Source organism: Lycorma delicatula, chromosome 6, assembly GCF_047948215.1.
Source record: "Lycorma delicatula isolate Av1 chromosome 6, ASM4794821v1, whole genome shotgun sequence".
Taxonomy (NCBI): Eukaryota; Metazoa; Arthropoda; class Insecta; order Hemiptera; family Fulgoridae; genus Lycorma; species Lycorma delicatula.
The window spans coordinates 109,382,251-109,396,776 of NC_134460.1; the positions used below are offsets into that span (position 1 = coordinate 109,382,251).

The window sequence follows — 14,526 nt, forward strand, 5'->3', positions numbered from 1 at the left end:
GTGGCGATTTCTGTGACAGGGTGGAAACACCTTCCTATCATCCAGAAGATTGAACTTATTTCCTGAGATTTGTATAGTTATTTCTATTTTAAGTTAAAGATTTAAAGCTAATTATTTTTCTGCTTGTTATATAGATATAATTTTTTTAGTCTCAGATGGTATGGCATTTTTCACACACTACAAAAAATGCATTTCATTATCATCCATTGCTATTTGTTGCAGGATTCCCAAAAAACAGAGAGGAATACAGAGAAGTTAATTGCTGTTGAGCTTTCTCTCTGTCAATTATAGAAATTCAACACATCTGTTCATTATTCTGAGGAAACAGATTGTGGATATTTAATTTTTCCAAAAAAATTGCAGTAGATGGCCCAACTTGTGTTATTCAAAATTAAAAGTAATAAATAAAATATTGATAGGTTTTTAATTATGGTTCTAACACACTATGTGTCTGCGAGTTTGATTTATTTCTATTAGTCAACTTTATCACTGTTATGATAGTTTTTAAATCTTTTGCTTAAATATTATTATTATTATTCAATAGTATTCATAATTACTATCCAAGCCTATTTTATTTACTGATTAAAATAATGTACAAATTATAGTAAACGAATAGGAAGGAATCCTCGCTGCACTATTCACACTGAATTATTAATTTATATGTCCTCTTATGTCACACAGCTTGAATAATTGCATTATTGATAACTTTTTATTTCAGGAAAAACATTTGAAGGAGCCTTATGAAATAAATTTAATGGAAGAATTAACATTAAAGGGTGTCACACAGTATTATGCATTTGTTCAAGAGAGACAGAAGGTTCACTGTCTTAATACTTTATTTTCAAAGGTAAAAAGAAGATATATGTAGCTTTTTTCTTCTTAAATAATTATATATATAACATATTTTTATTTCTATATACATAGTATAAGGAAAAGAGATAATCAAGAAAATAAATTATTAGTATGAGGCTAGTTATCTTGCAGATGGGCTGTTTTAGACACTAGGGCTCTACTCAAACATTTTTTTAAATTCTGAAACATCTTTTTACTTTTTCCAGCTTAAATTTAATTATTTAACCTATAAATATAATTTTAAAGTTTTTTTTTATAATAGAGAACAGTAGTAAATATATTGATGAAAAATAAAAGTACAGTTCATAGGGTCAAGGTCATTTCAATTCAGTAACTGAATTGTAATAGTTTATTTTAAGAAAATTGGTCCCTTATTTCCTTGTAGCTGTATATATTATTCTAATCCAGTAAAATTTCTGCTGTAAGTGTTGTTTTCAATAATGAGATAATTATTTTAATCTTTTGTAATTCATCGATTAGACAACTTACTGCTTAAGTAATTTACAAATAAACATACTGAATCTTTTTCTTTAATTATTATTCACTGTATTGTTAAATAAGTAAGGTAATCTTTTTACTTATTGTTTACATTGCTATTGGTTTTATCATGGAAGTTTTTTTTGCGTCATTTCTTAAAAATTGTTATTTACAACACATGTTTAGTTAGATTAGATTAAGCACATATCAGTTCATGTACATAATAAATATAGCTCTGTTTATAACACTGTTGTAGAACCCATAAAACAGAGAGAGAGTATAATAGTAGACACAACAGCTGCTCTTTGTTTTCTTGATTCTGAATAATAACTTAACATTTTTATAAATACAAAAACGAGCTCATTTTTCATGCATGATAACTGAAAGTAAATGTGAATTCTAGTAACAGTTTTATTATGTTATATTTTTATTTTCACATTATTTTGAACTGGAAAAAGGATGAATAAATGATATGAATGTGAAATCCTTAGATGTTTCATGCCTTCGTAAGCTATAATCAGATTATAGATAATTTTACATTTTCTGTAGTTCAAGGAAAAACATGAAAACAATGTGATTCAAATTGCTATATGAGAATATATAAGCAATACATACAATTTGCAGTTTTGCAATTCTATTCAAAGCAAATGGTAAGTCAAAAAGTAAAGTGAAATTTTAAAATCCATTTTTATTTACTCTTACTGAAATGAAGTTTGCACATTTATCAATATATAATCCCCCTCGCACTTGGTTTGTATTACCAGTTGTGCACCACTTCCATATCTTCATCAGAAAAAAGATGATTCCCTTGATCTTTCAGCGCGTCAAAAAGATGAAAATTACTAAGCCAAATCAGACTTCTCAGTAGACGGTCCAACAACTCACAAGTGACATCTTACTGGAAAGGAATTGTTTGTCCTAATGATTTCCAAGTGTTATCCTGAAGTAAAATCATATCTTTTGAAAGTTAACTATCTCTTTTTGTTTCAGTAATTGCAGCAGCCATCAGCAGTTTTCATAAAGTGAAAACTTCACCTTTAGATGTGAATACATAATAAAAATAGGACTTCTGTATTCCACAATATTTTCAACTTTCCTGTAGAATTTCTATCTTCCTGTTGTTCATCATAAAGAGAGAACCTACAGTTTTTAAAGCCATCAAGCCATTTATAAATCTTGCTTCCACTTGAATAACTCGGCTTTGCTATTTCATTCTATGAATAACTGTTAGTGTCACCTCTCCGGATTTCCTGTAGTATCATTCAGTTTGAGCATAATTTTAGTGAAGAGCAAGAAATCATAGTGGTGACTAATGGTTTTTATATGGGATGTGAATCAATGTTCACTGCTTGCATTTCTCTCTTGATTCAATTTGACAAAGGAGAACTGATATTAAATGAACTTTTAAAATTAACAATAATGAACAGATGATAAGAAGTTCATTTGTAGTAGATAGAGCAGTCAATATTGTGAGACATAAGTGGAAAGGAAATAAAAATGTCCCTTTACTTTTTGATTTTCCGGTACAAAGTTGTTATAAGCATAAGCATGATGACATTCACAGGATTACCACCAAAGTTTATTTTAAAATAATTTCTCTTAAAAAAAAAAAAAAATACAAATGTTCTTACTCTTAAATAGAATATTTGAATGTCTTAATAGTTTTTAAGCTCAAGTCTATTTTGATTAAACATACAGAAGAGAAAAAAAAACATTTTGTATAAACCACAAAAATATGTGAACTGTATAAATTAAACTATAAATTACTTTTATAAATACAAGGCAAAACTTGTATAACTTTACAAGTAATATATTTACGTGTCTTTTAAATTTCTGTTAATGACATTCTTTTTGTTGTACTTATGTCTCTGTAATGACTATAAATTGAACACATAAACATGTTTTTTCTACTTTATAGAACTGTTTGAGTGATGTTTATAATTATTTTTTTTCTTACAGTTGCAAATAAATCAGAGTATAATATTCTGTAATTCAACTCAGCGAGTGGAGTTACTAGCAAAGAAAATTACAGAACTCGGATATTGCTGTTATTATATCCATGCTAAAATGGCTCAAGCCCACAGAAATCGTGTCTTCCATGACTTTAGAGCCGGTCTTTGCAGAAACCTTGTTTGCTCTGGTAACTAATCTCGTATTTCCTTTTTGTGTGTAATTTCATCTTTTTAATTAGTCTTTAAATTTTAATTCTTAAGTTAACAAAAAAGTACAGTGTCAGAGAGAATTGCTGATTGTTCAAAAAATAATTGTAAGTGCAGTTTTGTCTTATAGGAATTTCTTCTCTCTCACTCATTTAGTGTCATGATCATATAATAATAGACCAAAAGTTTTTAGCAGTTTGCATTTCTGTAAGTTCCCATGATTAAAAGAATAATATACAGAATGATTCACAAAGAATGTAACAAACATTTAGGAAGTACTCCTGGCAAAAATAAAGAAGAAAGTTCTTAAAAACATAGAAACAGTTGGTTAGTAAGCATTGGCTGGAGAAAGATCTCACCCTGATTTCTGCATCTTCAGTAAAATTGAGACATACTGTAATTCTTAGAATCCAAATTAAGGGATAAATTTGTGTTTTATGTTAAATCAGGCCTGAGAAATTGAAAGAAAAAAGATAGTCCCAGAACTCTGTTGGAAGTTTTTTCAAGAAATCTGGGATAAAAGACAAAAGATTGGGATCAAAAATCACTAATAAATGGATAATAAACATAGAAGTTTTAAACAAAATCTGTAAAAAGCACAAAAGTTTTAAACAAAACTTGTGAATTTGATACAAAGTTAAAAGGTTTGAATTAAGTCCTCAGGAAAACTAAGTAAAAAATCTGATGTGGACACCACATGGCTTCCTTGTGCACCTATTAAATTACATATATTTTTTATTGAATTATTATTTATTGTAAAAAATTTATTAGTCACAGGTTAATAATTATTAATAAATCAATATATTTAAATTGAAAAAAAAAGTTAAAAAAGGAAATTAAGAAGTTGGATTCTTGCCATTGTGCCTTCCCTTATAAGATCAAAATATTTCATTAATTAAAATTTGATTTGACTGTAACTCTGGAACCAATGAAAATAAGTACCACTTACAATATTTTGTTGAAAAGCTCTCAATGAGGGCTTTATTACTGCAGTTAAGAAAAAATCCAAATTTTATGGATTTTGTGCTTTTTGGATACTTTTGGTACAGTCTATTGCAATCAAAAGGGATGTGCACAACTAGATGTTACAACAGTCCTAAATACAAAATTTCTACATTCTATGGCTAATTGTTTTTGAGTTATGCGAGAGATACATACATACATACATACATACATACACATAGACATCACGCTGAAACTAATCAAAATGGATATTTCTGTTGAAATCAGAAAATCGAAATTTTTCATAACTAAATACTTGCTTGTACACGGAAGTAAAAGGATTCAAAGTTTATTAAAAACAAAACATCAAAATATGCCATATTTTAACTAGTTATTGAATGAAAAAATTTTCAGTACTGCAAAAGGAAAAAATTAAATATTTTTTGGAACTTAAATGAAAATTCAAATAAAAGAATTTATTAGATGTCTAATTAAAAAGTAATTTTATCTAAATTTGTATGAAATAATGTATTTTGTAAGTTGGTAATACTAACAGCTGATCTAACTATTAAGTTTATCTTGTATTTGAACAGCAATAAACATTTAAATAGGTGAATGTATTTCATTATCTAACAATACTTTATAAATTTTCCATTGAAGAATATGTGACATCATTTGTGTTTATGGGTTGTGCAATGGAAACACACAAGCTACGCAACAAGAATATCATCAGAGATTTCCAAATAGAAGGATTCCATACCTAAAAACCTCTGCAGTATTTTGGTCTCACTGGATCATTGACATTTTCTTCAATTAATATCAAATGGCAAAAAACACCTGTCAGGGAAGAAGAAAATGTAATTCAACTCATCGAAGAAGGTAGCCCAGGCATCAGTACCACAATTTCTTATTTCACTGGTTTAATACAAATAAGGTTTAGTGAATACTTGAAAAGATAAACTCCATCCTTTTAATCTACAAAAGATAAAAATACAAAATTTTGTTCCTAGAGATTTTTTTTATCTATGAAGCCACAATTACGCAAAATGAAATCTTAAATTCAAAGATCAGTTTCATGTAGTCACAAAATCTACAAGGCCATGTCAAAACTAGATACCTGCATTAATTTTTGTGTGGTATTACTAGCAATAAAATTTTAATACTACTGATTTTCATTGAAATGTTTTGTTTAAATAGAAATACTAAACATTGTCAAATAGAATGTTCTGTTTAAAACTAAGTGTAAAGTCAGGTTACATGCTGACTTTACACCCCTTTACCTGTGGGGTCATTTAAAATCATTACTTTATGAACAAAAATGTAACATGAGAAGAGCAAGCGAGATATTAGAATTTAGTGTGTTATAGGTAATACCCTCTAGAAATACAGAAATTCACCTAAAACATTGTCAGCAAAAAACTGCTGTACCACTGTGGTGGAGGACTTTTGAGCAGATTTTTTAATTGTAAGTCGGTTTTATTGTTTGAATTTGTTATTTTTCTAAAATATTTAATTCTTTTGTTTTGTATTATTAAAAATTATGTTATGTTATATGTTTTGTTTGTAATAAACTTAAAAATTGGTATGTTTGTATTTAGTTTTTGTGAATTTTATACAATTTTACTTCATCCATTTAACAAAGTTATTTTATGCCAAACATTTTACCCTGGATTTCTTAAAAAAGTACTAAAAATACAGTTCTGGGACTTTTTTTAGGTCAGATTTCATATAAATCTAAAAGTACAGTACAGTATTGTTTTATAAACCTACTAAATTTGCTCCTTAAGTTAGGTCCCAAGAATTACAGCCTAACTTGATTTTTCTGTTTGTGCAGAAATCAGGGCAATCTTTTGCCAGCCAATACTCACTAACAAAGCATTTCTAAACATATTAGACATTAGATCAATTTTTTCCTTATTTTTACCAGAACATATCTGGAAGATTTGTTTCATTCCTTGTGAATCATCCTGCATAACATTATGATATTTAGTATTTCTATTAAAACTAAAAAGCAGTAATTGTGTCAAGTTGTCAAAAAGCAGTCTTGCCAAGTTGCTGCTTAAATGGTCATTATATCAGTTATATTCTTCTTTCAGTTAATTTTAACGTTTATCACAGCTGGGGAATTTTGTGTAATTTGTAATAAAGATGTTTTTTTTTTATATATTTCTAATGTATAAAATTTTAAACCTAATCTTTTCCCCTGGGCCACAAACCCTAGGATTATAATTTTGCCTGATGAATAGCTGGAGAGTATTATTTCTTAGTAAACCATTGTTTTGTGTATAGGATTAAGTTGGTTCTTTTCATTTTTTATCTAAATAGTTTAGAGATTCATTTTTTTTGTAGCACACAAAGGTATATGTACATTTTTTCTTACAGATTTATTCACACGTGGTATTGATGTACAGGCAGTAAATGTTGTTATAAATTTTGATTTTCCAAAAATGGCAGAAACCTATCTTCACCGTATCGGTAGATCAGGGCGGTTTGGTCACCTTGGTATTGCCATTAATTTAATCACATATGAAGATCGATTTGCGCTTCATCGTATAGAACAGGAATTGGGCACTGAAATAAAGCCTATACCTAAAGTAAGTTTTCATTATTTATTCAACAGATTAAACCATTTTAAAATAATTATACTAATTACTGTTGGTTAAGTACTACTCTTTATTTAAAAACTTGCGTAAGCTATTAGAACTTGAATCACCTAGAAATAAAACTTTGTTTATTATTAATATACAGGTTTTAAACTAAATGGTTTATATCACACAAGTTAATTGAAATTAGTACTCATGACATATTTAAATGAGTTAATGCTTGAGCCACATCTGATTTAAATTTGGCTTTAATTTTCTTTAAAATTCCTATTGTGAAGTAATACACTGTTTCCAGCACTCTTCTCACTGGGAATGCCCTGAGAAAGTACTGTTCTTAAAGTATGTCAAGTATCTGCTGCAAACTGGAATTCCTGTAGCATTAAAACAATTTTCACCTCAAGATTCATTTTAATAATGAAGTTTTAGAGGTGACTTCTGGCTGATGTATATGATATGAATTGATTTTCATGTTGCAGCCAAATCATTTAGTTTGTGATCAATGTGAGCAGGTGCATTGTATTCATGGCACACCCAACTCTTGCACTTCATTTTCTCTCTTATGTCTCAGAATAGTGTAGAACTAGACATTTGCAGTATGACTAATTTTGTTGACATTTTCAAGAATTGTAACTCGTAGAGAAGTGTTCCTCAACCACTGGGCTGTAGGACCAGTACCAGTCCGTGAGGTAATGCTACCCTGAACAAATTGGTCCACCAAAAAAAATTAAACTTTAAAAATATGAGAAAAAATGAACATTAAAAAAATTCATATAATTGTTATATAAAATATATAATTATGTAATAATGTTCTGTGCATATACACGGTAAATACTGGTGCATGTTAAATTTATTGAAAACACTACATTTACAATTAACATTTACTTTACGCAGTCAACTACTAGTGTTATAGTGAAGTGGTTTACTTTTAATTACTGCAGAAACACATTTTTATTCCTCATAAAATGAGTAAAAACGACAAGGAACTTTATATAATTTTTTCTGCACTGAAAGTTCTACTCCAGGAAATAGAAAAATCTAATGAAACAGAAAAAAATTTCCACCGATGTACATCCAATGTGTGTAATATCCTTACTTAAATAAGTAAGTGTGTGAGTCCTTATCATTATTCTTAAGTTAAGGAACTTAACTTATGTGATACCACAAAACAATTCAAATATTTTGAACAAAAACAAGAATTTAAATCTCCAAAAGAAAAAACGAAGGAAATTTTTATTCAAAATAACTCACAATTGAAGTGTTCATATTTAGTTGCACTACATATAGATAACGAAAAAAGTCATTCACAACTGGAGAAAATTTAATTAAACTGGTGTTAATTGATATTTGCAACGAAATGGTTTTGACCCTCAGCTGCAGATCAGATAATTTCCTCTTTCAAATGATATAATTGGTCGTCGAATTGAAACTATCTGAAAATATTGAATATCAGCTAATAAAAAGTATTAAAGAATCACCAGTGTTTGCCATCCAAATCGATGAATCATGTGATATTTCTGAAAAAAGCTATTGCTCTGCTACGTACATTGACTATTCTGAAGAAATTAAAGAATTATTATTTTGCAAAGATTTAGATTCTCACACAAGTTCAGAAATTTTTTATTCATTGAATTCATATATTAATAACCATTTCTTAATCTGGAAAAATTGTATTTGTCTGTATACTGATGGAGCAGCAAATATTACTGGGAAACATTGCAGAGTAACAAAAAGGATTCAAGAAATCACTTCTGACATTACTAATATATTCCATAATACATCACCATCACTTAGCAACCAGAAATATGTCACCTGAATTAAACAATGTTCTCCTGGAATCGACAAAAATTGTTAATTTCATAAAGAAAAGTGATCTTAATGCTTGATTATTTGCCATTCTTTGTCAAGGTAGAAGCAGAACACCAACATCTCTACTTCATGCAGAAGTAAGATGGCTCTCGTGAGGCAAAGTGCTTACCAGATTATGAATTAAGAACAGAAGTGGTGGAGATATTTTTGGTAGAAAAACAATCTTCGTTATCAAAATATTTTTCCAATATGTACTAGATTACAAAACTGACATATTTTCGTACAGAAACAACTTAAATACATCAGGATTATTTTCTTCAATTTTGTTAAATAAATTACATGTAATTTAATCTGCAAACTTAAATTTAAGTTTAAGAAAATAATCCTGATGTATTTAATTCTTAATATAGTAATAAGTCAACATCTGCAGTCATTATTTGATGGATTTGAAGAATATTTCCCTACAGACATAAACTTGCAAGAAATGAATTTATGGATAACTAATCTTTTATTGAGAATAATTACAATAATATAAATTTAATTAACAAAGACTAAGAACGTCTCTTGGAACTGAGTTTAGACATAACATTAAAAAACAAATTTTCAACTATGAATTTAATTAAATTTTGGATTGCAGTAAAAATAATATCCAAATTTACGTAACAAAGCCATGAAAATGCTACTTCACTTTTCAACCATATATTTGTGTGAAGCTGGATTCTCAGCTATGACACTTATTAAAACCAAAACAAGAAGTTGTTTATCAATAAGTTCATCTCTTTGATTAGGTTTAAGTAATTTACAACCCGACATTAAAACAATTGTGCAAAATGAGCAACAAATTTCTCACTAACTCATTTGCAATTAGTTTGTAATATATGTTTGTAGTTTCTATTTTTAAATAAAACAACCTACATTTATTTTTTATTTATTTTCTGATTTTCATCTACATGTTTTGTTCTTTACAAATAGAAATGACATTAATTAATATTATATATATGTAAATTTAATTATTAATAAAATAAAAATATGAAAGTTTTTTTTGCTCGTAAAAAATCTAAACTGAGGGTCTGCCGGTCCTTGTATATTTTTCTATAATTTTACCACTGCGCCATAAAAAAACTTTGAGAAAAACTGCTTTATTGGCCACTAATAATACTATTAACAGATCACATTCAGAATTATGCCATTTGCCATTCTGATTAGTGACACTTGCTGCTGGGTTTTGTATATTTTTTTAGGAATGTTTTGATCTAATGACTTGCAGTCCAAGAAGGATGTGTTTACAGCAGTGTTTGCTCTCTTTATTTTCATTGTTCTCAGTTTCTTGCATGGCTTTAATTATAAATTAGGTAATTTATTGAATAAACTAGGTAATTTATTCATATAATAAAACTTTTCCTTCAATTAATTACTTACAAGTTTGCTGACTGATCATGTTTGCTCTTCAAGATTTATAATGCTGTAGATGTCACTGATAAACAGTTCAGCTGTTCATCAGAATGGAATAAAAAGGAACTGGGAAATTTCAGTTACATCCTTTTAACACATTGTATTTTATGTAATAACTAAATTCAAAATATAATTCATGAACAGAATTACACAAGTTGAGTAACTTTTTTTGTATTAAATTATTCATAGTTAATGAATATCTGGGCTGAATTGTCTTAGTTCCCTTCCTGTTAATGTGAGCAATGTAGGTTAATGTGTGTAAACTAACTTTGGTCCAGAGCAAGACAATAAACTACCCTGATCAGGGTAACCCCTTGATGAGATGCTCATCCCCTTTAATCTTCTTCCTTGTAAAGGTTGAGTCAGTCATCCCAGTTACATATATATGATGCTGTGCTTGAACCTTCTGGTACCTAGCTGGACAGCTACTTTTATATTGAAACAGTGTATTAGCAAACTTCAGTACCTGTGGAACTGTCCAGTGAATATTTTTTATCCACAGGGTTGCATAAAATGTCAGTAAGTGGCTATGGTGCCTATTGGGTAAAACCTACCTCTTATTCTTAATTTACCAAAAATTGCTTATCTTCGGAGCAGAGACATCAGAATATAGGTTACTTTAATCTATATTTTGGTGTAATCATGCATAGGTTTTCAAAAACGTGAAGATTCCTTTTTTTCTACAAACTTTAATTATTGTTTCTTTTCATCATAAAATCTCTTGTAGCTTATCCCAGTTAATATGATAGAACTTTAACAATGATCTTTCATTTTTATTACTAAATTTTGTTCCAGTAATACATTTTGTACTTATACATTAACTGTTTAGATCTTTCTTAATTTTTGTCTTCTTGTTTTGGAATTTATGCCCCTCTAGTTTATTGAATGAATTTTGAAAGTCTTTATATGCTATTCAGATTGCCTTTTTTCTCTGATCCTATGGCTAGTACACCTTCCTCCTTATTGTGTTCTAAAAATTATGTTAGTGTTATAAATAATTTAGATGCTAATCTTTAAAAAAATACAATGTGTAAAAATCAGCTTAAGACATATTTCATTAAACAAATGTATGTCAGAAATTTAATTGTTAAAATTAATAAAAATTAACTTTGATTCTTGAGAAAAGAGTGTAAATATTAAGTAAAAACTAGTTTGTAGAGGATTCATGATCCATTAATAATAATAATTAACCAACTTTGTGTAATTTATTTATGTTTTCATTTTCTTATTTTAATATTATCTATATTAAGGGAATGTGAGTAATTAGATGTGAATGATTTGGTGCTGTTTCCTTTCAAAAAATCCTGTCAGCTGCTGGAATAAACAGCATTTATTTCTGATAGTGTGATCTAGCTATAGAATCTTGTCTATATCCATTTTCTTCCTCTCAACACATAATTTTAACAATTTTCCCTTCCTTATAGACCTACGTCTCATTAAGAATATTTTCTTAGAGCTTTACATTGGATACACCAAAATTTTCTCATGTTTTCTCTACTCTTTTTTGTTTTCCTATAATTACTTTTTTCTTAAGTTTTCTTTTTTCATTTTCTTTTTATATTTTTAAATTCAGTAATGGTTATAGTAATAAAATTAAATAAAAGTACGTCAGTAATTTAATTGTCATGGTGTATAACTTTCTGTTTAAAAAAGTAATTATATTAATTTTAATTATTAGAAAATATGTAACAATTGAAAACTTGGTAATTTTTTTCTTCTTACAATTGTGCTGTTAGATTACCATATTATAACCTAAATATTTTTAAATTACCCATTCATATATCTATTAAAGTGATAAATAAAATTGAATTAATATGTTATTGTATTGTACATTATTTTTACTGTTACATTTATGTATCTTTAGCGAATTAAAAACTAAAAACAGATACTTTTGCTAATCATGTTTTCAGGTTATTGACCCATCACTATATGTTGCAAAACTAGATGAAAGCATCGAGGAAGGCAATGTCAGCAAGTAATATGTGTTTTTGTTTTACATATACATTAATGTTGTCATTGATTGATCGATTAACATTGTGAGCATTGACATTTGTAACTCGACCTGCCGCCCGTTCTTAAAAAGTATTGATATAGAAATATATATGAACTATTTTACGTTTTCATCGAATTTTGATACATTTTATATATACATTATATATAAATATTATATATTTATAAATTGAACTGTTGTTTACGTGATACAATATTTACATATGATAAAGAAACATAAAAAAGAAGATACCAAGAGAACTTTTTTAAAAAAAAAAAAAAAGCTAAAAGAATATTCGGATCTTTGGTGCAGACGTAAATATTTCTACAATCAACTCTGTTGTCGCTAACAATTATTTTTACCACAAAAAGAAAATCATTTCTTGAATTTAAAAATGTTTCACTTTTTGGTTAAAAATTTTTAGCAAATTTTGTTTTCTATTAAAAGATTTTAAAGCTTTAATTTTGTATTCATTTTTTTTTTTTAATGATTTTAGTTAAGTTTTAATTTTTTAATAAGTTTTTTTGAATGTGTTTTGATTAATAACAACTTATTTTTTAACATCTTTTGGATCTCGCAAAACACATTCTTTTGAACTTATTAGTATTATTATTTTTATAATATATTTATATATTATATCAGTATACAATATTATTCTAGAAGAAATGGTTTTCTTTTTTAATATATTTATTATTTTTTTAATTGGAAATAAAAACTATATGTACAGTTTATATACAAAAGAAATAAATTGTTTATTTTTTATGTTTTTTTTTTTGTGGAAAACAAAATGAACTGCTTCTCTATGTGAGATTTGTTTTCCATTTTTTTTTTTTTTAGGTAGAATTTAAGAAAAAGAAAAAAGAGAATGTATATTTATATACTTATAATATGATGTAAATAGATGTATATTATAGTCATTCGATTTGTACAAAAAGAATTAATATTGTGTTTAATCGTCAAACGCGTTTATTGACAGGTTATTACATTGTGCACAATGAGACAATTTTATCGATATAGGGTTTTGTTTTGTTTTTTTTTTTTTTAATTTATTCCCCATTCGGTTTTGGGGGCCTTCGTACATTTTTTTATTTTTTTTTTATTTTTGATTATATAATGTTTGTGAAAACAACAAAGAGACTTAAACAGTAGTGTCTGTGTGATGGAATGTATTATTGGAGTTTCAGATCACAATGAAATGTGGTTTTATTATTGATGTGATAATTTGTTCGGTGTGAAGTGAGGTGATGCAATCGATCTAATGTCTTTTTTTATTAAAAAAAAAAATAGAAGTCAATCAATTTTATTTATCTATTTTCTTTGAAAAAAAAAATAAGAGATCCAAAATGTCAGGAGCGTGCTCTTTATAAGTGATGACAGCGGCGCTACTCCTGTTTGAAAGTTCATTAAATTACATATATGTAAGAACAAATAAGCTGTTATTATTTTACAAGTGTAACACCAGTAAAATTGTAATGTATATGTTATTATATACATTCATATATATTAAACAGAAAATAACATCCTCTGTTAAAAAAAAGAAGAAAAAAGTTTTTTGCTTATCACAAAGCTTTTGTTTCATTGAGTGATTGAATGTAAAAACATTTTAATTTACTGTCTTTTATGTGTGATCCTTTAAAAAGAAATATTGAAAATGTATTGTTAATTTATTAAAATTAACATGTGTGTTTATTAAAGTTTAGTGTTTGAAGGATTTGTGCCTTGTTATTAAAAAAAATTAAAAAACACTGTATAGTCATACAGTTAGTTACATGCACATATATGCTAACATGCTTTATTTTGTGCATAATAATAATGTTAGAAGGCTTAAATTTTTAAGTCTGCTGACATTCTGTTGTGGTAATAAAGAAAAATTTATATAATATATATATATATATATATATATTAAAAGAAAATTATTTGCTCAAGTATAACAAAGATCATTTTATTATGCTTGTTATATTTCATATTAGTTCATTTTTAAATTTTACTGAGGATCACACTTTTTTTATCTTAAATAACCACAACAGTGTAAGAAAAAGAAATATGTATATAAATACAATATACATACATGCTTATTCTAAAGTATATATTTAAAATATGTTTAAATGTAATATATATATTTAAAATATTTTTAAATATATATAGTGTGACTAATAATAACTTACAATTAATTTTTGTATTATTTATCAAATCTAAGTACAAAACATTTTTGTTATGTATATTTTTCAATAATAGTCACAAGTTA

At 27.2% G+C, this 14,526-nt stretch overlaps 1 protein-coding gene across 2 annotated transcripts in view; it reads left to right on the forward strand.

Annotated features, from left to right (window-relative positions):
- Positions 1-14,177, forward strand: part of me31B (ATP-dependent RNA helicase me31b) — a 59,083-nt gene extending 44,906 nt beyond the window's left edge. For both annotated transcript variants that reach the window (XM_075368303.1, XM_075368304.1), the window contains 4 exons: positions 719-847; positions 3,289-3,469; positions 6,813-7,024; positions 12,202-14,177. In XM_075368303.1, the coding sequence (XP_075224418.1) occupies positions 719-847; positions 3,289-3,469; positions 6,813-7,024; positions 12,202-12,270 (591 nt within the window). In that variant the 3' untranslated portion in view covers positions 12,271-14,177. The remainder of the gene's footprint in view (positions 1-718; positions 848-3,288; positions 3,470-6,812; positions 7,025-12,201) is intronic.
- The last annotated feature ends 349 nt before the right edge of the window (positions 14,178-14,526 follow it).